Raw genomic sequence first — 25,507 nt, 5'->3', positions numbered from 1 at the left:
TCATAGCCCTTGGGCCCTTGTAACTACAAACCTCCCGAGTGTGCCTGAACCAGATTAAAACCTAATTGGGGAATGTCTAACAAAATAAACAAAAATACATTTACAGTATAAATAATGTTAATTTGAGGTTTTCTTAAATCAGTATGGGCCGACAGAGATTTGTTTCTGTTTGAGTTTGACAGCACTGCCCCTGTAACTATGACTATGTTATTTATTAATTAAGATTGATTAATTGCCTGTCTGCATCAATAAAGGGAGATTCATTATCAAGAGTCCTCTACACCAGTGAAATTACAGGTCTTAACCTAAAAAAAAAAAAACCCAGAGGATATTGTTTTAGAACAGAGAAATCAAGTACTGAAGTAATATAAATTCTGTAAATGTTGATATTCTGTTATCTCTTTTGAGTTTTCACGGGAAGTTCCTTGCTACATTTTGAGAATATAGGTCTTGCTTTGCTCTCTTTGGCTAATAATACCATAACAAATCAATTTAAATAACAGCCAGTGTATGAAATGTCATTGGTGAAGATCATCAAAGCTCATGAAAATGTATATTCTGTCTACTCTATATGGATTCTCATTTAAAGCTTCCATAAGCCAATATCTACGAGACAAGTTCTAGTCATATAGGATTCTTGAGTTAAAACGCACCAAAAAACATAGTAGCAATGAAAAATTGCTTTGGTTAAAACATACTAGACAAATATGGCGCCAAAAGGAATCAAACACAGCAGTCCAGAATCTGATAAACTCAAGGCTACACATAACTGGAGGAAGGACTTCCCATTCACCAAGAACATCTGGGAAGACTAGAGAACAATTTTACAGAAATTAAATTTAGACCAGTATCTTTCCTGGTATATGGATACTGTACCTAAATAGGAAAAGTCTCATCAGAAAACAATTTAATAAGAATGGAAGGAGGTACCTTTAACAACTATAACTGGGGGAAATTTTTTTTATGCAGTGAGGGATAAAAGTGATCATAAAAGTTAAAATAGATCATTTTAGTTTCATAAAATGGAAAAAAAATTGCATAAACAAAATCAACTCATTTAAGAAGAGAAACTGTTGAGTGGAGTAGAAATGTTCCTATCAAGTTTCTTAGATAAATCTGATATCCAAGATATTTAGGGAACTGATATATAGACATATGAACAAGGGCCATAAGCAGTCAAAGTAAATGAATACAGTTTTCTAAAGAAAAATTACATTCAACAATCATAAAAAAATGCTCTAAATCAATAATGATAAGAGAAATTAAATTAAGATAGGGCAGGTGTCACTTCATACCATAAAAGTTGCCAAGGTGATATAGGAATAGTATTGTAATGGCAGTAGAAAAACAGACCTGACTGTGGTTGAAACTCAAAATTATGGTGCAGCCATTCTGGAAAACAATTTACAGTCATTTCAAGAAAAATTACTGAACTTTATATATCCTTTGACCTAGTGATGACTAGATACCTAAATAGTCATAGCAGCCTTGGTAGCAGAAACCTGAAAGCAAAGTTTCCCCATTGACTGGAAAATTGCTAAGCCAATTATGGCATTGTGAATGTGATGGAATACTATTGTGCTATAAGAAGTAATGGATATGAGGAATTCAGAGAAATATGGAAAGATTTGAATGAACAAATGTAGAGTAAGCAGAATCAGAACAGTGATATATGTGGTGATTACAATAATGTAAATAAAAATTAATTCTAATACCAATCTCAATCCCCAAGAAGAAGTGATAGAACATACTTCCCTTCTCTCTGGAGCTGTGGGTTACCGTAGATACAGACTGGAATACATTATCATGCTTAGGAACTTGATGGTTTCCTTTACTCTTTTTCTTTTTTACAAGGGTATGTTCAATGCAGAGAATGACTGTGATATACAAAGAAAAGATATCAGTGCAACTTTGTTTTTAAGTACATTGGCAGGAACAGAAGATTCAGTCATGTTGGAAGGTATTGACATTACTAGATTATATAGATTCTTACTTTGCTTGTCATAAACAGAATTTCATCCTGGAGTGCCATGGAAAGGACTTCAGAACATTGACCCTGAGAATGATCCTGATGTCACTCCAGGAAGTGTCCCCACTGGACCTACAATTAATACGACAATACAGGATGTTAACCGTTATCTTCTCAAAAGTGGAGGTAGGAAAGAAAACACAGTATGTTTTTATCCCTGTTCCTAGAAAAATCATGATCTTCGAACTCTTTTTATAGATAAGAATGATGATTGAGTTAGTTCTAAGGGTAAGTAGCTATATAAATAATGGTATACATTTTAATATAGAGTTTCTTATTGTCTTGCATAATGCACCATGTCTGGTACTTCTCATTATCTAGACAGTAGTGTGCTGATGATGAAAGTAGGTGTTGTTTTGCATCTTATTGTATTTGTGTAAATAAGACAATTATTCTAACCATGTTATAGTATAGGATGTTTTTGTTTAAAGTTTTCTACTTGGGAATTTAGAATTGTTACATTAAACTATAAATATAATTTGTATACATTTTCTAGGTTTAATTTCACTCTATTTAACACAAATACTTTTGTTTAAAAAGAGATGTTAATCTCTCCTCCAAAGTATCTGCTGCAAGTTATCTATAGGAGTCTCATAGTGCCAAGTCTGGCATACACAGATTTTGGCTCCTTTTATAAATTGTCTCACTGTGGAATCTGGTATGAAAAAATTAATGAGCCATAGAATTGTAGAATATAAACATTGAGTACAAATACAGTATTATCAAGGTACATAGCTGATTCACCTTCAGGCACAGAATGCCCTGTCCTCAGTATAAATTGTACTATCAGTTTACTAATTGTATGAAAAGCATAGTTTACATTGCATTTGAATACATTTATCTTTATTAGATAATAGTTTGGCATGTAAATTGTGATCTGTAATTTGATATGTAAAATTATAATTTTTTTTGGCATTCCTTGGTTATGACAGCTGAACTTGATCATGTAAAACTTGGGCTCAAGGAATACATAACAAAATATCTGTCAGGAACTCCACAAGAAGACATATGGGGTTTCCTGTAGGGATCAATCAAATTCCCATTCTATTCATTATCTATTTTTGATGACTTTGATAAGTCCTAAAGCATTTATTCATCAAATTTATAAATGATCTTTATTTACCTCAATAAATAGAGAAAACCATTCTTTTAAAAGGGGATAAATTTCAGTAGAGACAAGTACAAAGTGGTGTATTTAAGATTAAAAAAACTCTTCTGGGGCGGCCAGGTAGCACAGCAAGTAAGAGCACTGGCTCCAGTGTCGGGATGACCTGGAGATCAAATCCCGGGCTCAGACACTTAGCACCCACCCAGAAACACCTGGTCGTATAACCTTGAGCAAGTTACTTAACCCCAGTTGCTTAGGGGTGGCCAGGTGACTCAGCGAGTAAAAGCACCGGCTCCAGTGTTGGGATGACCTGGAGATCGAATCCCGGGCTCAGACACTCAGCACCACACCCAGAAATAACTGGCCGTGTAACCTTGAGCAAGTTACTTAACCCCGATTGCTTTAAAAAAAAAAAAACTTTTCTACTGACTAGGTCTTTAACATGAATCATTGTAATGTGAATTAATCAAGAAGTATTTATTAATCTGTGTCAAAAAAAAAAAAGAATCTGTGTGTCAGGCACACTATGCTAAGTATGGAGGATACAGAGACAAAAATGAAATAGTTCTTGCCCTCCAGGAGCTTACATTATCTCAGAGGAGATCATTTTTATTTATATGTAAAAGAGACACAAAGTAATTTTAGAGGTATGGCACTAGCAGCTGGAAATTTTCATATGGAAAGCAACACTTAAGCTATGGTTTTGGGGTTTGGGTTTTTTTTTTTTTTTAGTAAACAAGGAATTCTAAGAGGAGGTGGTGAAAAGGAAGGACATTCCAAGCATGGAAGACAGCTAGTGAAAAGGCACAGAGAGAAATTGGAATGTCCAGTGAGCAACAGCAAAAATATATGCCATAGAATGAGGGAAAGGGAATAATATAAAATAAGGCTTGGAAATATAGGTTAAAATTAGGATGTGAGGTGCTTTAAAGGCCAAACAGATGATATATATCTGATCCTTGAGGCAGTAGGGAACCATTGGAGTTTGAGTAGGAGAGTGACATTTTCAGACCTGTGCTTTAGGAAACTCAATTTGGCAGCAGTGTAGAGAGTGTTTTGGAGAGAGAAAAGAAATTTAAGCAGGAAGATCAATAGAAGGTTATTGCAGCAGTTTAAGCTTGAGGTGATGGCCTGAATTAAAGTGGTGATTATATGAATAGAGAGAAGGGGCCCAATGCAAGAGAAGTTGTGGAGGTAGAAATAGCAAGATTTGGTAGCTGGTTGGATTTGGGGGAGAGAGAGAAAGAGAGAAAATGTTTCAGTATAATGCTATGGTTAAGAACCTGAGCAACTGAAAGGTTGGTGGTGCCCTAAACAGAAATAAGTAGTTTGGAAATGGAGTGGTGTTAAGGGTAGACCTGTCTCCAGCACCATTAGATCAAGTTTGATGTTGGAATGAAATGAAACAGAAATCCATTTAACAAAAGAAATTAACTTAACTATAGCATTTCTATAGTATAGTATAGAATCAAGTAGTTCATGTTTGGTAAATGAGGCCTTCCTTGCTTTCTTATGGAAATACATCTGGGCAGGATGTGGTTACCTCCATGGTCCCAGGCACCTACCAAATCTGAGAAGCCTGAACTCCATGTGAATGAGGCCTTTTATTCCTTTAGGTGACCAGGAAGCTGCATCAAGAGAGTCAGGAACCAGTCAGGTCCTGGGAGGGGGTGGTAATAGGCCTAATCTATATTATAGGGGGAAACTTTTAGGGCTTTCATGGGACAACCCTCCTTGCATGGACAGTACTAAAGAGGAAAAGAAAAATAATTTTAAATTTTATAGACACCTCACCCCGAAAGAAGATACCATAGTGAGAAAGAAAAAAAGAAATTAAGGAGAACAAAAGCCTGTGATGTTGGATTTTTCCTCCCCTCCTCAGAAGAACCAACTCTCAGATCTCAACAGTCTGATCCATGTTATAGATGATACCAAATCTTTGAAGTTGACAGTGGGTTTCGAATGAAAGGTGGTGATAGTGAGCCAGAGCAGCACCAGGAACACCAGAGCCACAGTGCAGACGATGTGACATCCAGTACAGTCACAGATTTTTTTCTCCTGGTGTAAGATGGTAACAGGGAGCAAAAATAACTCCAAGACATTTGGGTCACAGCACAGACACTTATTGTACAGTAAATAATTCTTCATTACACATCAAAGGTATTTCTAGTAAAGTGGCTCAGAGATCATAAGCATGCCATCTGCCCTGAGATCTAAGTTGATACCAAATTGTCTCTGTAATGCATCCCACTCAGTATTCTCTGACCCACCAGCTAAAAACTCCCCCTTCTTGAAGCTCACACCAAGGAAATGACAACAAATCTTTGCCTCTTCAGAGGTCTCTGCTGAAGCTCCGCCTTCCCCTTCCACAGATCCCTCTGTAAAGACTGTCCTCACCTTCACTGAGGGACTCGAGATTGCCATCAAGTGAGTTAAGGGATCTCCTTTCTTCCAAACGTGAACCCCAGGGGGAGATACTGTTAGACAATCTGCTTTAGGTCTTCTAGGGCTGAAACCTGTTCTGGACCTCACTCAAAAGAAGCAGATTTGCAGATGACTCTGTAAATAAAGTCTGTCGTGATATACAAATAGGTAATATGAGTTCTCTAAAATCCAAAATGTATAATAAGTTTCTTGGATTCCTTTTTAGATTGGTGGGAAGCCAGTGTCAGTAATGTATTCCTCACTGTGTCCACACTGTATCCTAGATATTCTTGGGTTTGATTTCCTACACCTTGTCCCTAATAGGGGTTACATTTAATCAAGGTCCTAAATCATGGTTTCATATGATCTGGGCAGCATTCTGTCATCAGTGTAATAATGTACTCATGTCTTCAGGAAGAGATTGCCTCTTTCAATTCTCTGCCCACTAGACTGTGGCAGTAAAAGAGCAAGTTCAGATAGCTCTGAGGAAGGACAACGAAGGTATACTGGACCCTTTCCCAAACTGCTTCTAACTAGTCTCAGCCAGAAAAATAGAGAAAAAGCACTGATGAGGTTGATAACCACATACACTGATGAGGTCAAGAACAACTTCAGTTACAGGCATGACAGTTTTGTTCAGTTCTCTGTAGTTCACTGGAAGCTGCCAGGTGCTATCCACCTTCCTAACTTGCCACAGCCAGGTTTTTGTAAGGAGGGGTGGTATATAGTACTCTGGACCAAAGTATTGGAGAGGCCTCCAGAACTTTTTACTTCCTTTATCGCCATCACTAGAGAGAAAATATATTTCACCCTTCTTCTCTTCCCAAAGACCTAATATTGTTTCCTTTTGGCCCTACCTAGTTAAATAGTCAAATAGCATTTATTAATCACCTGCTATGTGTTACGGGGCAGCTAAGTGGTACAGTGGATAGAGTTCTGGGACTGTAGTCAGGAAGACTTCATCTCCCTCAGCTCAGATCTGACCTCAGACACTAGCTCTGTGACCCTGGGCAAATCACTTAACCCTTTTCACCTCAGTTTCCTCATCTGTGAAATGGACTAGAGAAGTAAATGGCAAACTACTCCAGTATCTTGCCAAGAAAACCTCAAAATGGTGTCACAAATAGTAGGACACAAGTGAACAACACTTATGTGCCTGCTGAAAGGGCCCACGTAGGTACTGACTTCAAAAAGCTCATTATGTTCACTCCCACAATATGGAACTGATTAACCACTACAACTATGACCCACTTAGTAGCACACACAGTAGAAAAATACTCCTTTTTTATAGCTGACAAGCTTAATATGAATTTAAAATATACTACTACTTCTACTACTACTACATAAAAAGCCAGCACATAGTAGAGATCATAAAAAGATTGATATGCAGACACCAGTAAGTATACCTTCTAAATCTGTTCTCTACACAAAAGGGTCTTCTTAATTTATATATAGGACCTAATTTTGTTGACAACACTTTTAGAAGGATATGGAAAATCAGGGTCCAAAGAATAAAGGGAAGGGAAACAGGGAATTTAAAAAGAGCTTAGAAAAATTAAGTTTTTAATTTGAAGAAATCTAATATTTTGTAACTTCTTATGAAAAGAAACTGGTTAATTCTCTATGTTATAGAGGACTGAATGAAAAAGAATTATAAATGAACTAAAAGGAGGAAGAATGGATTAATGGAAAAAAAGCCTGCTTTGGAGCCAAGAAAATTTAGGTTCATGTCCTGCCTCTAACACAGACTGGTTGTGTAATCCTGGCCAAGTCACTTAAACTTACTTCTCTTGGCAACTCTCGAAGACTACAAGTCAAAGAGAAGGTATACTAGTAGGTTTGTATAGGTAGAGTGAGTTTCTTCAGCTATAAGTTTGCTACATATCACAGGGACAGTCCCTGTCAGTCCTGATCCATAAGGTATATATTGTCCATCATTATGAGAAAGCAGTGATAAGACAAAACAAGAAAGATAATAAAGTGTATCACAATAGAATTATTTAAGAAAAAAGCGTAGAAGTTATCTATCTTGGATAGCTTAACTACCCAAATGACAGGAGTAAGACTATTTCCTTTAGCCCTTTCAACTTTGGTTCTGTAAATAGGTCCAAAGCCTTGTGTTAAAAAATGTACTTGTGACAAACAAATTAATAAAGACCAAAAAATTAAAAAAAAGAAAACGTACTAGTGTTAGATAATTTATAATTGATAAATGATGTCATTTAGGTTGTATTTATTACTCAGTGTCTCCTTTTGCTCGTTAATAAACAGCAGAACGAAGGTGGGGATGCTGTGAAGAGGCATGAAGAAGTAACTGGAAGTTTAAACTTTCCTGGAGAAGATATTCTTGGAATTCAGCCTCTGTTGACATTAATGTGTTGGCCACTAATTGCACATCACATATAAGCAAACAACATTTTTGAGAGGAAAAAAGCTAGAAAAGCCTCCTCAGTAAACCTTGTATAGGAGATCTGGGGCAGTTTGTCATGGTGGAAAAATAACTGAGATCTGAAGATCATTTTTCAGCAGATTTGGAGGGAAAGGGAATTTTCCAAGGACCTGTAGAGATCATACTATATTTGTTTCTTCCAGCACCAGTTACAGTCTGGGTATGAAATGAAGTTGGTCATTCTGCTAAAAAAGATGAAAGGACTGAAAGAATATCTTCTCGTTCTCTGAATTTTGAAGGAAAATTAAATGTGCTTTGAAAGAATGAATGAAAGATTTAAAAATATATATTGAAAAAATTTGCCCTACAAAGTTGGAGGGTAAAAGAATGTAAAACAAAAGAGAAAGAACAACTGCCCTGATTGAGCTGAATAATTTATTCTAATTTTATCTCATAAACAATGAAAGAAGTCCCTTTGAAGAGGAAGTGAGATATGATCAGATTTCACCAGTGAAGTACTCCCTCCAGTAGTATATATTGCAACCCCTCTAAGACTTAGTAGATGGCTTTAGAAAGTTGCTATAACCAAGGAGTTTTTTCACCCTACAGGTAGGCTTATTTCATGTACTCCTTCACATACCCTCCATTCCAGCCAAATTGTTACACTTTTTATTCCTCAACTTGACACTGTATTTCCATCTCCCCATGCCTTTGTATGTACTGCCTCTTCATCCCTGCTTCTAAGAACTCCTAGATTCCTATAAGGCTCTGGTATCACTTCCTATCGGAATCCTATCCTGAGCCCCTAGTTGTTAAGCCTAACAACCTAAGCCTCCAGAAATTATCACATATGTACTATCAGCTTACATGATGTATTCTACCCCTCACACTCTGTAGATTATAAACTCCTACAATACAAAGACAACCATTTTGTGTTTGTGTCCTAGTTCTATGCACATAGTAGGGATTTCATAAATAACTACTAAATTGGATGGGTTTAGCTTAGGTTGGCTGTAGGATGCAACACAAGCCTATATCTTAGTACTATGGGAAAATATAGTTAGCAGATAGCAGAATAGATTTTAGTAGGGAATTCAAATTCAAAAATATCAGATTAAATTTCAAAAGAATAGTGCATTAAGTTTATTACAACAAGAATATAGGTTCCTTTCCCCAGTTGATAAATGGTCAAAGGATATGAACAGTCAGTTTTCAGATGAAGAAATTAAAGCTATCTGTAGTCTATGTTTATCTATAGTCATATGAAAAAATGCTCCAAATCACTATTGATTAGAGAAATGCGAATCAAAACAACTCTTCAGGGTACCATATCATACCTATCAACATGACAAAATAGGAAAATTATAAATGTTGGAGAAGATGTGGGAAAATTAGAATACTAATGCATTGTTGGTGGAGTTGTGAACTGATCCAGCCATTTTGGAGAGCAATTTGGAACTATGCCCAAGAGCTATAAAAATGTGCTTATACCCTTTTACCCAGCAATACCACTTCTAGGACTGTATCCCAAAGAGATCATAAAAATGGGAAAGGACCCACATGTACAAAAATATTTATAGCAACTCTTTTTGTGGTAGCCAAGAATTGGAAATTGAGAGGATGTCAATCAATTGGGGAATGGCTGAACAAGTTGTGGTATATGAATGTAACGGAATACTTTTGTACTATAAAAAATGATGAGCAGGTGGACTTCAGAAAAACCTGGAAAGACTTATATGAACTGATGCTGAGTGAGGGGAGCAGAACCAGGAGAACACTGTACACAGTGTTACAGCCACATTGTGCAATGAATAACCTCGATAGAGTTAGCCCTTTTCAGCAATGCAGAGTTCTAAGACAACTCCAAAAGGACATGTGTCCAAAGGACACATGCTGGAAAATGCTATCCACACCCAGAGGAAGAGCTACAGGGTCTGAATGCAGATTAAAGCGTACTGTTTGCTCTCTCTGTTTTGTTTTGTTTTTTCTTCTTTCTCGTGGTTTCATGACTAAAGTGAAAATTAAATATATATATATATATAGCTTCCTCTGGAAGAAATGAACTTTTGAGTGAGGATCAGGGGAAGGGAAAAACAAAGTCATTGTGGGCAGTAGTTTATGAGAGACTGCAGTAAGGAGGAATTGAATAGCAAATCCAGCAGCCAGTCATAAAGGTTGGCAGAAGCAAAATATAATGATAGGAGACTTCAGCTATCAAGGCTTCTATTAGAGCTCTTTTGTTTTCCTAAAACAGAGCAGCTTAGAAATTGAATTTATTTTGGTAATAATTTTACTTTTCAAAAGGAAGCAAAAAAGGAAATGCCCTTCTCATTTTCTTAAGGAAAAACTGACTGCCAGAGTACAAAAGAGTACAAAAAAATTCAACAAACTTGGGAAGAAACTTGTCATGATGGACAGGAAAGGAAATACCAGGCATAATCTAAGTACCCTAGGGTGTAAGTATATGGATTTAAAAGAAAAGAGGAGGGGCGACTAGGTCGCGCAGTGAGTAAAGCCCTGGAGTCAGGAGGACCTGAGTTTGGATCCGGCCTCAGACACTTAACACAAAAAAAAACTAGCCATGTAACCTTGGACAAATGATTTAACCCCAATTACCCTCCAAAAGGCAAAAAAAAATAGAATAGAATCCCACTGACAGGGCCTCTCTCAGAACCTTATCACCTCACATCTGAGCCTCCTAAGTAGTCTATTACCATTCTCTCCATTCTGCAGTTCATCCTCCATATAACTTCCAAATTGATTTTCCCAAGGCACAGATCTAACCATGCTACTCCATTGCTCAGAAACTTTCAGTGCCCCAGTGACTCTGGACAAGTCATTTAACCTCTCTCTTACCTGAGTTTCCCCATCTGTAAAATTGGGATAATAATAACATCTACCTCATGGGATGGTTGCAAGGATAAGTTGAGTCAATATGTGAAGTACTTTGCAAACCTTAAAAATCGCTATGTAAAACACTAGCTATGATGATGGTGATGCAAAGAAGTCAATAGACTTAATTATGGAGCAAGAGTTCCAGAGGGCATAGTAGAAGGTGCAGGCAGATGTGTATAGTGTGAGGGTGGAGTTGAGGTAGACAGGAATTATAGAGCAGATAGCAGGGAGTTGGTTAGCAGGGTTTATTCTTTAATTCTTGGAGATTCACTGTCACTGGGATGAGAATAAAAGGAGTATGCCAACAGTGGATGGCACCCCTAATGCCCATAGTTCATTAGAACATTCAATGTTATGTTTCTAGATCAGAGGTTCCTAACTTTTGTGTGTGTCATGAATCCCTTGGAAATTGGGTGACACCTATAGACTCCTCAGAATAATAATTGAAGGAAATATTAAATTTCAGCTAGAGATTAAGGAAAAATAAAGAGGTCAGTTTTTTTTCCCATCCAAGTTCACAGACCCCATGAAATTTATCCCCAGGATTAGAACCTTTGCACTAGGAGTTGGCACTTAACAGAGCAAGTCCTGGTGGCATTAGGAGGAGAGCAGTACCTCTAGAAGCCTGGCTAAGATGCAAGAGATGATGTGTCCCAGGGCCCTCATTCATGACAAATAACAGTCAGTGGCAAACATCTTATTTGTACTTCAACTTAGATATATGTGTCTAGGGATTCAATTTCTAGAAAAGCAGTCTGTCCTCAGGTTGTGTATTTGGTTGGTGGTATATCTAAACCATCTATGAATGAGCAACATTGCATTAGTATGTTCTACCCCCATTTCTGCCACTAACTCTATGATTTCATGCAAGTCCCTAAATTTCTCTAGGCTTAGACTGGATGGTTTCTAAGGCCCCTTCCAGTGCCCCTTTTAAAAAAAAAATTATAACTTGTGGGGCGGCCAGGTAGCACAGCGAGTAAGAGCACTGGCTCCAGTGTCGGGATGACCTGAGGATCAAATCCGGTCTCAGACACTTATTACCCACCCAGAAACACCTGGCCATGTAACCTTGAGCAAGTTACTTAACCCCAATTGCATAGGGGCGGCCAGGTGGCTCAGCAAGTAAGAGCACTGGCCCCAGTGTCAGGATGACCTGGGGATCAAATCCGGACTCAGATACTTAGCACCACACCCAGAAATAACTGGCCATGAAACCTTAAGCAAGTTACTTAACCCCGGTCGCTTTAAAAAAAAAAAAAAATGTAACTTGTGCCTGATAAAATTAAAACAGGAGGAGTCGGGGCTGCTAGGTGGCACAGTGAATAGAACACCAGCCCTGGAGTCAGGAGGACCTGAGTTCAAATGCAGCCTCAGACACTTAATATTGACTAGCCATGTGACCTTGGGCAAGTCACTTAACCTCAATTGCCCTACCTTCCCCCTCCAAAAAAAAAAAACCAGGAGTATAGATATAGGGACAAATATAAATTTATTCTTTGATTGACTTCATACTGTTGATTAGTCTAATTTATCTTTATCTTCTATTTTTGAAATTCATAAAATTATCATTAATATTACATTGTACTTGGATGAAAATTACAAGCCAGTTATATTTTTCAAATAGCTATATTGATTTTCTTAGGTCAGTCTGAGACTGGAAGCATTCCCCAACCTTTTTCAGATAGGAACTTAATTTTCTACCCTCATTCGCCCTGCAGAAAAAAAAAAGATCTGGGCTTATGATAATAATGTAGTTGGTTACACTAAACAGATATCAATATGAGCACTCTCTTCTTGCTCACCCCAAGTTTTATTTCATTGTACTGCAAGACAGTTGATCAGCCTACTATAGACCCCTGAGAGAAATGAAAAAATTATACAAAACAATTAACTTTTTACATATTTGGGGAACCCTGAAATGGAGTTGTTGCAAAATAAAAATCTGTTAAGTCATAGTTATTGCTTCTCAACTTCACTGATAATTTGAGATTGAATGAAATCTTATTAATTATAATATCATGATTTTATTTTGTACCTACCTACTAAAGGGTACACCCTTTTCTATTCCCACTTATTTCTTTTTTTTTTTTAAAGCAATTGGGGTTAAGTAACTTGCTCAAGGTTTTACACAGCCAGGTGTTTCTGGGTGGGTACTAAGTGTCTGAGCCCAGATTCAACCCCAGGTCATCCCAACTCTGGGCCGGTGCTCTTACTTGCTGTGCTACCTGGCCGCCCCTATTCCCACTTATTTCTCTCTTTCTATTGACCCTCTTTTCCATTTTTCACAATATTTCCTGATCAGTGCTCCTAATGTAAAGGTCTAGTCATGTCAGTTTCAAATTCAAAAGCTTAGTTTCTCCCCAATACTTATCCAATAAAATATAAATTCTTTAGCCAGGCTATCAAGGCCCTCCTTAAAATGACTTTAACCTATACTTACCCCTTTCATGAATACTACTCCCCTTCATGCACAATTAAACTGGACTACTTTGAGTGTTTTTACATGTGCCCTTATCTTTTTGAGAGAAGTATGCAAATATACTTTTATTATATAATACAAATTATTTATTTCTGGGTTGAGAAATTAATGCTACTTTAAAAAACAACCAAAGATGACAGTTGCTCTGCTTGCATGTGTGACAAGTAACCATTATAGACTTTTATAAAACTTTTCAAACTTTATTTTGATATCTTACTCCATGTGTACTTCATTGTAGTACTTAATAGTAAAAACAAAAACAACTCACATAGGGTTGTCTCCTCTTTTCAGAGATTAGGATAAGGAAGGAAAGAAAAGGCCTGCACTGTTTCCTTACATGCCTAGGCCTAAATGACAGAAGCATAGTCCAAAGCAAAGTACAGGTACCAGTGAGCTTAATCCCTGGAATTATAGGCCCACGATAAGCAAAAACACAGAACTTTTATCATTTGCACAACATATTTAGACAGTGAAACAGAATGCCAGTTAATGCTTTCCTTATGTTACTGAAAAGAAGTAAGGATGAAGTCCGTCTTAGATCCAGGGAGAGGGGCAGCTAAGAGTTGCAGTGAGTAAAGCACCGGTCCGGGTCAGGAGGACCTTAATATCCACACAAAAAAACTAGCTGTGTAACCTTGGGCAAGTTACTTAACCCCAATTGCCCTCCAAAAGGCAAAAAAAAAAAAAAGATCCAGGGAGAAGTAGAAATGTTTTGAAAGGAAAAGTCAGGAGATGAAAGTGGTGTTTTGAAATAGAAACTTAATATGAAAAAGCTTTGGTCTTTATTTTGTGGGGTTTTATGTTTGGGGTGAAAAAAAGGGGTCAATGTGTAGTTTTTCAGTCTGCCTTATTTGGAAGTTACAAAATTCTGATGGTCCTTGCACCAAAATTTGGACTCAAAAAAAGTTGGAAATCCTTGTTAGTAATCACCTGCCAAGGACAGAGCTCTGGGTGGGAGGGATAGAACTCAACTTAAAGAATGTCCCTGAGACTGCCCCAATTAAATCCAGACCATCTACCCAAAAAAGGCAAGTTACAGAGAAGTTCCTTTCCTGGCTTATATTCCCACCTGCTGAAGGAAGGTGGCTGACACAGAAAACATTTGGCCCAGCTTTCTTAGTTACTTCTTTGCTGGTTCTGCAGGGTCATCCCCAACATCATCTCAGAATGCCACGCTGCCTTCATCGAGTGCCTGGCCTCTTAGTGCCTCTGGCTACAGTAGCTCTTTCAGCAGCATTGCATCCGCACCTAGTGTTACAGGTATGAAAATGGTCTTTCTACTTTCATTTAGCATTTTTGTACCTCCTGAATTAAAAATCTTCAAAAATCTCTCAGGTAGGTCCTTCTGATCTTTTTGCTGATTCCCTGAGTAGATGTGACTTTAAGATTAGTATCCATGTAGCATGTAGCTAATGAAAACTTCTTCTAAAGAAAGCATTTCTTCAAAAAAGTGTTAAGCCACTTAAATTCCACATAAGAAACCAAGGAAAAGTAATAGTTTAACAGATCCCTATGTTTGCTCTTAGGAAAAAAATGTAACACTTTTTTTGTTATTTCAGCATATATTTGCTAAAATACTTCCACATTACTTTAGAATCTAGAATTTTTTAAATAGTGAGACCTTAGAAAAATGTTGTCAAAGCTGAAGATTTCAAGTCAGGAAAATGGAAAATGATCAGCAGATATGGAGAACTTAAAATTTGAACATATTATATAATCAACTGGGTGGCACAGTGAATAGAGTGCTAGGTCTGGAGTCAGAAAAGCCTGAGTTCAAATTTAGCATTAAGATAATTCCTAGTTGTGACCCTGGGCAAATCATTTAACTTCTCTCTGCCTCAGTTTCCTCAGCTGTAAAATGGGGATAATAACAGCAGCTGCTGCTGCTCCCAGGGTTGTTGTGAGGGTCAGATGAGATGATGTTTGTAAAGTGCTTAGCACAGTACCTGGCACATGGTAAGCAGCATACACATGCACACGCGCGTGCACACATACACACACACGATTATTCCCTTTCCCCTCCTCCTTAGTCAAATTTAATAAATAGATATAACTCCTTAAGGGCACTGGGGAGGGATTGTTATTATTTCTGTCCAAAATTTTCTTTTTTCCAGTTGAACCTTCTTATCCATTGTGAAAGGGGGAGAATACAGATGAACATAGGAATGTTTCTTTTAATACCAGTCACTCAGTAAGAAAGGAGTTAAATTTAAGCAGGTAGTTGTTACAGTGGATAGAGTGCTATAGTTACAGTCAGAAAGAAACATGAATTCAAGTTCTGCCTCAGACACTGTGTGACTGAACATATCATTTCACCTCTCTCACTCTCAGTTTCTCCATCTGTAACAAGGAGATGATAATAGTACCTACCTCCCAGGGATACTCTGAGGTGCCAGTAAGATGCTATATGTAAAGGGTTTTTGTAAATTAAACCTTAAAGCACTTTACACATTTTAGCAATAGCAGATATCATCTGATGTTTTTATTCAGTCATAACATTTAATAAATGTTTAAAGAATTCACAAAATATCTACCTTTTAAAAAATAATGCTTTTAATTTAATAAATCCACAGTCATATTTGACATGTCTTCCTTGTCAAGACAACTTTTTTTTTCCAATTTACTTTTCTGTATTGTTCATTGAGTGAGGTACGCAGTATTATTGGATAAATTTATTGGAAAGATAGATAGATAGATAGATAGATAGATAGATAGATAGATAGATAGATAGATAGATAGATAATGTATCTATCTATCTATATATATATATGTGTGTGTGTGTGTGTGCTCTTTTGTATGAATAAACACAGTTCAGTGTGAGGAAAGAATGTATGATACTAGCAACCACCTGTCATTGTTTTCTGTTTCTCTTCCATTCTAGAGTTGAACCATTCGGACAGGAGGGGTTTTATCATGGTCCCTGTGGTGATTTTAATTAAAAGCTATCTCACATTTCCTAATTTTTATATCATAACTGAAACTAGGTTTTTTTTAAAGACAGTCTTATGTTTCATAATGATATTAAAAGGATTTTAAATATGTGACTTTTAAACAAATGGCAGAAATGCACAGGATATTTCCTTAAAGGTAATTGATATATGAAAAAATACCATGCAAAGGAATTTATGTGTTTGCTTCTTCTCAACTTGATTAGATGCATGTTAGCAGAAGTTGAACTGTTTGATGATTTTCATGATAATAAATTATGGTTGGTTGGGCAGCTCAGCAAACTAATAAATTTAGCAGTTGTAGGCTGTAACAGTTTTCTTACATACAGTAGGCATCTTATTGCTTATGACTGTAAACAGAAATTAAAATGACAGTATTCATAATAATGTTTAACTTTAGGATGTTTATACTGTATTTACTTATTGTGGTATTCCTGTACTTCAAAGTGCCAGGCTTTGGCATATTAATGAAATATCTTGATGGTTTTCACCTAATCAGAACAAGTTTTTAGAATTTAAAAACTATATATCATTCATATGCGTATATGCAAGTTTTCTGTCTCTGATTTTATAGGTAAACTGTCAGACATTAAATCTACATGGTCCTCCAGCCCAGTTTCTCACACACAAGCCTCTCTGTCTCATGAACTGTGGAAGGTACCCAGAAACACTACTGCACCTACTAGACCTCCTCCAGGCCTAACCAACACCAAGCCCTCTTCTACCTGGGGTACCAGTCCACTTGGCTGGACCAGCTCTTACTCCTCTGGTATGCCATGATTCTTCAGTTGCAACAGTGGGGAGTGTGTTAGTGCTCATTTACTCATGTGGTTCTTAGAGTAGGATATTTCAGCATCCTTCGGGGGCATTGTAACCTTTTTCTGTCCTTTTCACCGTGGTCTCTACAATGTATTTTTGTGAGGATTCTACAATCTTCACCCATAGACTCCAAACTAATTCAAAGGTTGGAGGTTCTAGTAAACCACTACAGAGTCTCAAGCTGTATCTCAGGAACCCCCAGAAGCCACCCTGAGATTTAGAAGCCACGGGTCAGAAGGGGCACTGGCATGATGACAGATACCTAAAGGTATCCAGCCTGAGTCACTCTTATCTTAGGATATAATTGTTATCAGCTTTATGCCAAGAATAGTCACAAAAAGGCCAGCATCGAATAATCAAGGAGATGCATTTTCAATATCTTCATGTTGTACATTTATAGCATTCAACAAAGATCTCAATAAATACTGCATGCCCAACTTTACAGGACAACCTTTATGTGCATTAGAATGAAACAAAAGTCATTTGTGTGCCTAGGTAGAGAACAATTACTTAAAAGGTTTAGGGCTTTTTTTTAAATTTTATGTTTCTCTGGGGACTTGGAAGAAGACTTCTGTTTTTAAAAAAAAAACAAAACATCGTATTTTGTAGCATGGAATGCTGACCTGTGTTGCCATAAATTATGGGTAAAGCTAGAAACCAAAATGAACATGTCCCATTGCCCTCCTTTCTAACAGTGTTTTCCCCATCGGGGGGTGGGGGGTGGGGGGTCATTGTGCAGGTTCTGCCTGGAGCACTGACAGTTCAGGAAGAACGAGCAGCTGGCTGGTCCTCCGTAACCTCACGCCCCAGGTAGGCAGAATGCATGATGGTTAGCAGCATAGGAGCATCAGCAAGGGTTCTGTTGCTGCGTAGGACTAGCCTGCTATTCACCTTAGCCAATGACAGTCCCTTCTTTAATATATGGGAACAAGTAGATCTGCTTATACTTAATGTAGAGAGGCCAATAATGCAACATAGTCTCTCCACATTGAGGCACTAAGTGGAAGACACATGTCAGTATACATTTCTGAATTTCTTCCTGTGTTTAAAAATTCTTAAGAGAGAGAAGCTGCATGATATAGTGGATTGAGAGCTGATCTTAGAGCCAGAATGACCTGATTTCAAGTCCTACCTATGACTCATACTGGCAGTGTGACCCAGGGCAAGTCATTGCTCTACTTAACTCTCTCTTATAAGTTGCAGAGAAGGTTTTGACTTGCTCTGATAGAGGGAGCTTCTTCAGCTAGAAGTTTCTTATACCAATGAAATCATAAGTCTTAAAACAATTTTTTTTTAAATTTTGGGTGTGGTGGCACAGGCCTGTAATCTCTGCTACTAGAGAGGCTGAAGCTGCTAAATTGCTTGAGCTGGGTAGTCCTGAGCTGCAGTGGGCTAACACGAATTGGGTGTCCTCACTAATTCTAGCACCATTATGGTGAACTAAAAGGAATAGGGGGGTGCCAAGCTGCCTGAGGAAGAACAAGCCATCCCTGGCTGGAAATGGAGCAGAGCTTCCATGTTGATCATACGGAGTGCCTGCTTTACTTCTAGCCTGGGTGAGATAGGCCCAGTCTCAAAAAAAAAAAAATTTAAAGGTCAATTTATCAATACTGCCTCACTTATGTCAAATCCACATTTAGTAATACTTTAGTCAAGTTAACTAATCTATTTAGAGTGAAGACATCAGCTGAATTCACTAATCAGATCTCTCTGGCATCATAGTCCTATGTCTATGGTCCCTAAAGTCCCTATAGATCCCTAAACATGTGTCCAACCACATGTTGTATTCATTAAGTAATGTAGGATTATAGTGCCATTAGGTACTCTGAAGTATACATCTGGCATACTACCTTTTATAAACAAATCTCATCAGAGAAAATAAACGTTGATTTTTTTTTTCTCGATCTAGGTTTAAATCCCATCTCTGTCACCTGATACCTAACTTTGGACAAGTCACTTACCCTTCCTTAGGCTTCTGTTTTCCTGTCTACAAATTGGGGGATTAGATTTAAGATTATCCGTAATGTCTAGATCTGGATCTATGATCCTATCTTCTTTCTGTGATTAGTTTTAGTTAGTAAAATACAGTTTGAAAATTCATCTATAGAGAATATGTAATATGTAAAAATGACACTATGACTACAAAATTACATTAGACACTTCAAAAGTACTTTTTAGGGAGGATAATTGGGATTGTGATCCTGAATTTATTTGTTCTGATGTCTTCTGATTTCGTATCATTTTATCAAGTTTTTGCTTAATCTTGTTTTTCTTCACAAGAGAAGGCTCTCTTCCTCATCTTTGTTTCATATTTGTAAATGGAAATTTTCATGTTTGTTGATGTTTGTCAAGTTCATAATAATTTTAAAAATTTTAAAGAAAATAAAGGCAGGTTCAGGGGTGAGTGGGAGATTACTTGCAGAAATGAATGATATAAAATAAGTAATTATTTACAGAGAAAAATGACTGACAATAACAAACAAAAAAAACCCTGGTCTGTTTTCCTCAATTAGATTGATGGTTCTACACTGAGGACTTTGTGTCTGCAACATGGTCCTCTAATTACATTCCACCTGAACCTGACTCAAGGAAATGCTGTGGTCCGATATAGTTCCAAGGAAGAAGCTGCCAAAGCTCAAAAGTCTCTGCATATGTACGGTTCTTCTCTAATTTCTTTGTGGGTGTGGAACAGTATCATTTTTTTTTTTCAGTATTGAGTGTAGTCTGTGCAACATTGATTTTTTTTTCTTCTAGTTTTAAATTGCTGTGCTTCCTGTTTGGGCATGGTTTGGCACTCATTTGAGAAAAGTTTCCTAAAGAAAGAATCTTTCATTCCCATTCATAAAATTAAAATATATCCTTTCCTATCTGTAATTGAAATATTCTAAATGCTTTTGCCTATGGTACTTTTAATAGTACAACCTTTCCATCATTAGAAATGTGTGGACTTTCTTAAAGATAAATACTGAAGTGACCCCCTTGTTCAGTGTCATTAATTAGATCTGGAGTTTTAAAGTGAGGTTAGAAAATGTCTTGGTCTTGAATGGCAAAGTACAGCATATAAATTATACCTTTAATAAATAGTCCTCTGGGACAGCTAGATGGTGCAGTGAATAGAGCACCAGTCCTGGAGTCAGGAGGACCTGAGTTCAAATCCAGCCTCAGACACTTGACACTTAACTGTGTAACCTTGGGCAAGTCTCTTAACCCCAATTTTTGCCTTGCCTTCCCCCACTCCAAAAAATAAAAATAAATAAATAGTCCCCTACTCTTGTGGACTGAAAAAGTTCATGTGGAAGGAAATTTACTAAGAGAGGATACAGCTGATGGGCAAAGATAAAATGTGAGAAAATGTACAAATTCCATGTATATGGATTGAAAGATAAATAAATAAATAAATAGCATGTATAAATAATTACCATAATCCTTTGTCTGCTGTTTGTCCCAGGAAAGAAAAATGGTCCCAAGGACATATATTTTTATATGTAGTTGTTAAGTGTAAGGTAACATTAGAGATACCATTAAGTACCCACTTACAGAAAGGAAGCCATTTTTAGTCATAGCTCTACTATAAATTAGCTGTGTAATCTTGGACAAGCTGCTTTTCCTTTCTGGTCCTCAGTTTCTTCATCTGTAAAAGGGAATTAGACTAAATTTTTTTCTACCTCTAAAAATCTATGATTCCATGGCTGCTTAATTGAAAATCAATATATGCCTTGAGAAATGGGGTGGTTGTCATTACTTTTCCCGTGATTCTTATTTGTTCTAGGTGTGTCCTAGGAAACACTACCATATTGGCTGAGTTTGCTGGTGAAGAGGAAGTAAACCGTTTCTTAGCACAAGGCCAACCACTGCCACCCACCTCCAGTTGGCAGTCCAACACTGGAACCAATCAGACTCGTATGGGCTCCACAAGCAGTTCTCATGGATTGGTGCGAAATGATGCAGGCCACTGGAACACCCCATGCCTGGGAAGCAAAGGAAGCAGTGATCTGCTCTGGGGTGGAGTTCCTCAATACTCCAGCAGCCTTTGGGGCCCTCCAAACACCGATGATGGCAGAGTTATTGGAAGCCCTACACCTTTAAATACTCTGCTTCCTGGTGACCTTCTCAGTGGGGAGAGTATCTAGGAAAACAGATCAATGAAATGGAAATAACAATCATCAGCACTAAAGGAAAAAAAGGATAACCCTTTCCAGTCCAGGGCTTCACAAAGAATCCAGCTTTAATAGATCAGACTGGCAGCCCTTTTTTAGTACCTCTGTCCAATATTGACTATGAAACTCTGCCAAAGTCCTTGTGAACTGTTATGGAAACAGTATGGGCTACTTTTGGTCAGTTTCACATGCTAATGACAGGTTGTTTTTTTCCATGGCTTTTTGTTTTATGTTGTCTTATGTTTATATGGTATGTTTTGTGTTTTGTATTTTTATTTTTTTAAGTATAAAAGCTGCTTAGAATAGTTCTATCATGAAGGGCACTTTTCAGATTGTGGGCTGGAAAGGGTTATTTTATCAAGGTGGGGAGGGGGTGGGAGGGAGAAGTGAAAGCCTATTTAAAATGAGCCTGTGACTATTATGCACATTACCAGAGGCGGATCCAGTCATTAGAAAGACATAAGCATGGTTATATCATTGGTATAGTAAAGTCATGCATCTGAATGGTGACTCATGACTGTAAAGTACAGGTTAAATGGGGGGGGAGGGGAGGAGTTTCCTGTTCTCTGCTCCCAGGGATCCGCCTATGCACATTTCCCTTGTTTGGTTACTTTCCCATGTCATTTTTTTAAACCCCCAAAATAGAAAAAGTTAAAAAAAAAAACATATCAAACATGCAAATACTTGAATCCAGCAGGCCAATAATGAAATGTGAACACTTTCTAAGTCTAATTTTACACTTCCAGGTTGACATCAATATACAGAAACAGGCTCTAGGAAAAAATTTCTAATTTCATATACTATTGTGTGTGTCGAAACAGAAGTGTGTGTGTGTGTGTGTGTGCACGCATGTGTGGGTGCATGTGTGTCTGTGTGTGCACATATGTGTGTATGTGAGAAAGTGTGAATGATTTAACTGTGGGGGGTTTTCCCTTTTACTCAGTATATGCTTTTTTTTCCTCATTGGTCAAACATTTAATTGTTGTTAGCTTCTAACTTTGCACTGAGTGTCAGCAACCCTTCCCGTAGCTAATCTTATATGTCTGAAAAAATTAATAGGATGGGTCAGCGACAATTCATGTGTAAATGTTTACTCAAGGACTCTGTTGTTGCGTTTAAATTACATTGTGTATCTCTGGAGAATAATATGTATACCTACCTTTAGCAGCTTTTTATTGTGGACTAATGCAAGAAAATTATTACCAGAGTATTGCACCATTTTTCCATTCGGGATATAAAGATTTAAAAAAAAAAAACTTTTTGAACTGTGGCCATAGATACTTGTAAAGAATGGATGGTTCCCTGCAAGCTGGAACAGAAACAAGCACTTGGGACATAGGTTTAGACTGCTTTTAGAGGAGCCAATGGTTTGGCTCCCACCTGTTTACAGACCTTTTTTTCTCCTTCAAACTTTAAAATAAAATTTTAAAAGGAATAAAAAAATAAAAGACTTCCATCGCTAAAGAAACCTATTTTCAGAATGAAGATATGCTACTTCAGAGCTCTGGGATTGAACAGTGTTGTTATATTATCCTTTCTTTGGCCATTGTTGTGTACTTTTTGTTATTTTTTTTCTTCCTCTTCGTCAGAGTTTGGCGAAAACTTTGTGGTCACTATCTTGCACATGGTGGAAGAGGTCTCAGGAAAGCCGGGTTTCCCGAGGAGCAACTCCACACCATTTCATGTATTTTTAAACCCAACTCCTAGCACTGAAGATATTATAAAAAAAAAACAACAACAACAAAAAAGAGACACAAAAAATACCTAATCTAATGTGTAGCAGTTACATATTTACCAAATAATGGACTCAAAAGAAATAGATGTTTGAAGAGTGCTTTATATATTAAAAAAATTGCTTTATGTTTTAAAAATGATCAATGTTTTGATTGTTTTGAAAGGAAGAAAGACAATGGAATAGCATACTTTCAAGTATGTTTTTAAAAATATATATGAACATTGTGCTCCCTGCCTGCTTGGATCAGGAAACTTGTGCATTACATTTTTTAATTAGCTTTTTAATGGTTTTATCAAAAAAAAAAAAAAGAGGGTCCTGAAAGTTGGCAAATCAACAAAAGCTGGTTTTACAGAGGATCATGAACTATGCACAAACTGGGTTCAATACTTTTTTCCTCAAGTTTTAGTAGTGTATTTAGCTAAATAAACCTCCTCAGAGTAATTGCATCTCATTGCCATTACATACATTATATATATTTGATCTATATAACTGAATATGTATATCAAATATATGTGTGTGTGCATATATACATACAATTTTCCATGCTGAAGTCTAGCATTGAGTTGTAGAAAAACAACTGATATTTTAAAATTGGGGATGGAAGTAAAAAAAATCTGTGTTTAATTTTTGTCTTTTATTTTGCATTAAAGATGTCTGTAACTCTGAGATTTAAAAAAAAAAAGTTTGTGGCTTTTAATGTTTTTTCCTCATAGAATGTGATTGTTGAAGAACATGCACCGAAAGTTGCTTTCAAAAGTACGAAGCTTCGTTGATACTTAATAAATTGCAATTTTTTTCTTGGCTGTTCAAATAAATGTGACTTTTTTTTTAAAGCATAGAGTATAAAAAATATTTGTCACTTCATGTGTTGAAGTTAGTAAAAGATCAGTTTGTAGAAATTTCCATCCTTTTTGTCACTTACTTTCTATGAAATAAGTATAGTTGCTAAGTGTGGTAATTTCCATTGTTTGTTGTCTAATTTATAGGATGATATTATTTTGCACTTAAATAAAAAAAACTTATCAGTAGTTACTAATGAAAGTAACAGATAGTACAATATTTCACCCATAAAAATCTGGCATTTGTACTTTCTCATATAAATCTGTTGTAGTTAACAAGCCAATGATATTTATTGTACATTATCCAAGAACAGTGTCAGGTGTCTGCTTAGAACTACTGTCAAACCATTGGCTTATTTTCACTTATGACCAAAACTTGTATCAGGGAGATCAACCTGATTGACTTAGGAGTTAACCTGAATAAAATTTGATTATGGTACTTTTTTACCCCTTTGTTTTTTTCAGACTGGACATAAAATAACTACCTTGATTTTTACAGAATCTCAGAGTTGGAAGGGACTTCAGAGGCCATCAAATGCACTCTGGACCTGACTGAGAAATCCCCACTAAGAAATGACTGCCAATGGTGAAAGTTAGAAAATGCTCACTTACGTTAGATGGCGTCAGAGGGAGGAGAGGAAAGAGTACATTTTAGTAGGAAAAAAAATTGGGCTAAACTGTGAGAATGAAGTTCTAATAAAGGGAAGAACATTTTAACCATTTTTAGGTTGTGAAATCACATGGTCCTAGAAATACCAACTTCCCTAGGAACACATTGATAATAATGGTTGGTGCATATTTGTGGCCCTAGCTACAAAGCACTTTCGCATGCATTCTCTAATCATTCTACTCTCCACAGTTTGGCTCCAAACTGCCTTTTCCAGTCTTAACTCTCACATAACTGCTTGTGATGAACTCTGCATTCCAGCCATGCAGATCTCATGCAGTCCCGCTCCATCTCACTGTCTTTGTTCATGCTGTCCCTAATGCTTAGAATAGATTTACCACCTATTCCCCCTAGACCCAACTCAAGTGACATTGTCATGAAGTCTTCCTTAATTACACCATCTTAAAATATACTCTCAACCCTCAGATTTCTCCTAAAACGTTGAACTTAGTGCATTCTTATAGTTATTTCTGTACATGCTTCATCCTTAATTGCAAACTACTAAGGTCAATTCTAATGCATGGTACTCCACAAAATCAGAGAATAGACTTCAAAAGCTATCTAATCCAACCGATGCTCAAACAAGAATTACCTCTACAATAATCCCAAACCTCCAGGGAAGGGGAAACAGCACTAAGCCAAGGCAGCCAGTTCTGTTAGGGGATAACTCTAATACTTAAAGTTTTTCTTTAAATTGAGCCTAAATCTTTCTCCACAACTTCTACCATTCAGTTCTAGTTCTTCACATCGAAATCCAAGCAAAACAAGTCTAACCCCTACTCAATTTGGCCCTTCAAATGTTTGAAAAGTTCTCTATGCATTCTCAGTTCTTTGAACCAGTTTTTAAATGGAATATACTCAAGTCCCATGACAATCCTCTAATATGATATACTGAGAACTAAATATAGTGGTGTAGTCTAACCAAGTCATTATCAGATTTTCAGTTAGAAGGGAATTCTGGTCATCTAGTCATTGGTTCATAAATGAAAATGAGCCCCTTTTAAAATACACCAAACAA

At 37.0% G+C, this 25,507-nt stretch overlaps 1 protein-coding gene across 10 annotated transcripts in view; it reads left to right on the top strand.

The window, feature by feature from the left end:
- The window catches only part of TNRC6C (trinucleotide repeat containing adaptor 6C), a 280,735-nt gene extending 256,937 nt beyond the window's left edge, over nt 1-23,798 (top strand). For 8 of the 10 annotated variants that reach the window (XM_069076734.1, XM_069076736.1, XM_069076735.1 and 5 more), the window contains 6 exons: nt 2,012-2,155; nt 14,468-14,584; nt 16,847-17,041; nt 17,831-17,901; nt 19,605-19,744; nt 20,861-23,798. In XM_069076734.1, the coding sequence (XP_068932835.1) occupies nt 2,012-2,155; nt 14,468-14,584; nt 16,847-17,041; nt 17,831-17,901; nt 19,605-19,744; nt 20,861-21,221 (1,028 nt within the window). In that variant the 3' untranslated portion in view covers nt 21,222-23,798. The remainder of the gene's footprint in view (nt 1-2,011; nt 2,156-14,467; nt 14,585-16,846; nt 17,042-17,830; nt 17,902-19,604; nt 19,745-20,860) is intronic. The other 2 variants (XM_069076741.1, XM_069076738.1) reach the window with 1 other exon arrangement.
- Nucleotides 23,799-25,507: the final 1,709 nt, after the last annotated feature.

Source organism: Petaurus breviceps, unplaced genomic scaffold, assembly GCF_028583685.1.
Source record: "Petaurus breviceps papuanus isolate PSGF00001 unplaced genomic scaffold, PetGlider_PUasm1.0 90925, whole genome shotgun sequence".
NCBI classification, from domain to species: Eukaryota; Metazoa; Chordata; class Mammalia; order Diprotodontia; family Petauridae; genus Petaurus; species Petaurus breviceps.
The sequence above is the reverse complement of the archived record's forward strand: the minus strand, read 5'-3'. Positions and strand labels throughout refer to the sequence as shown.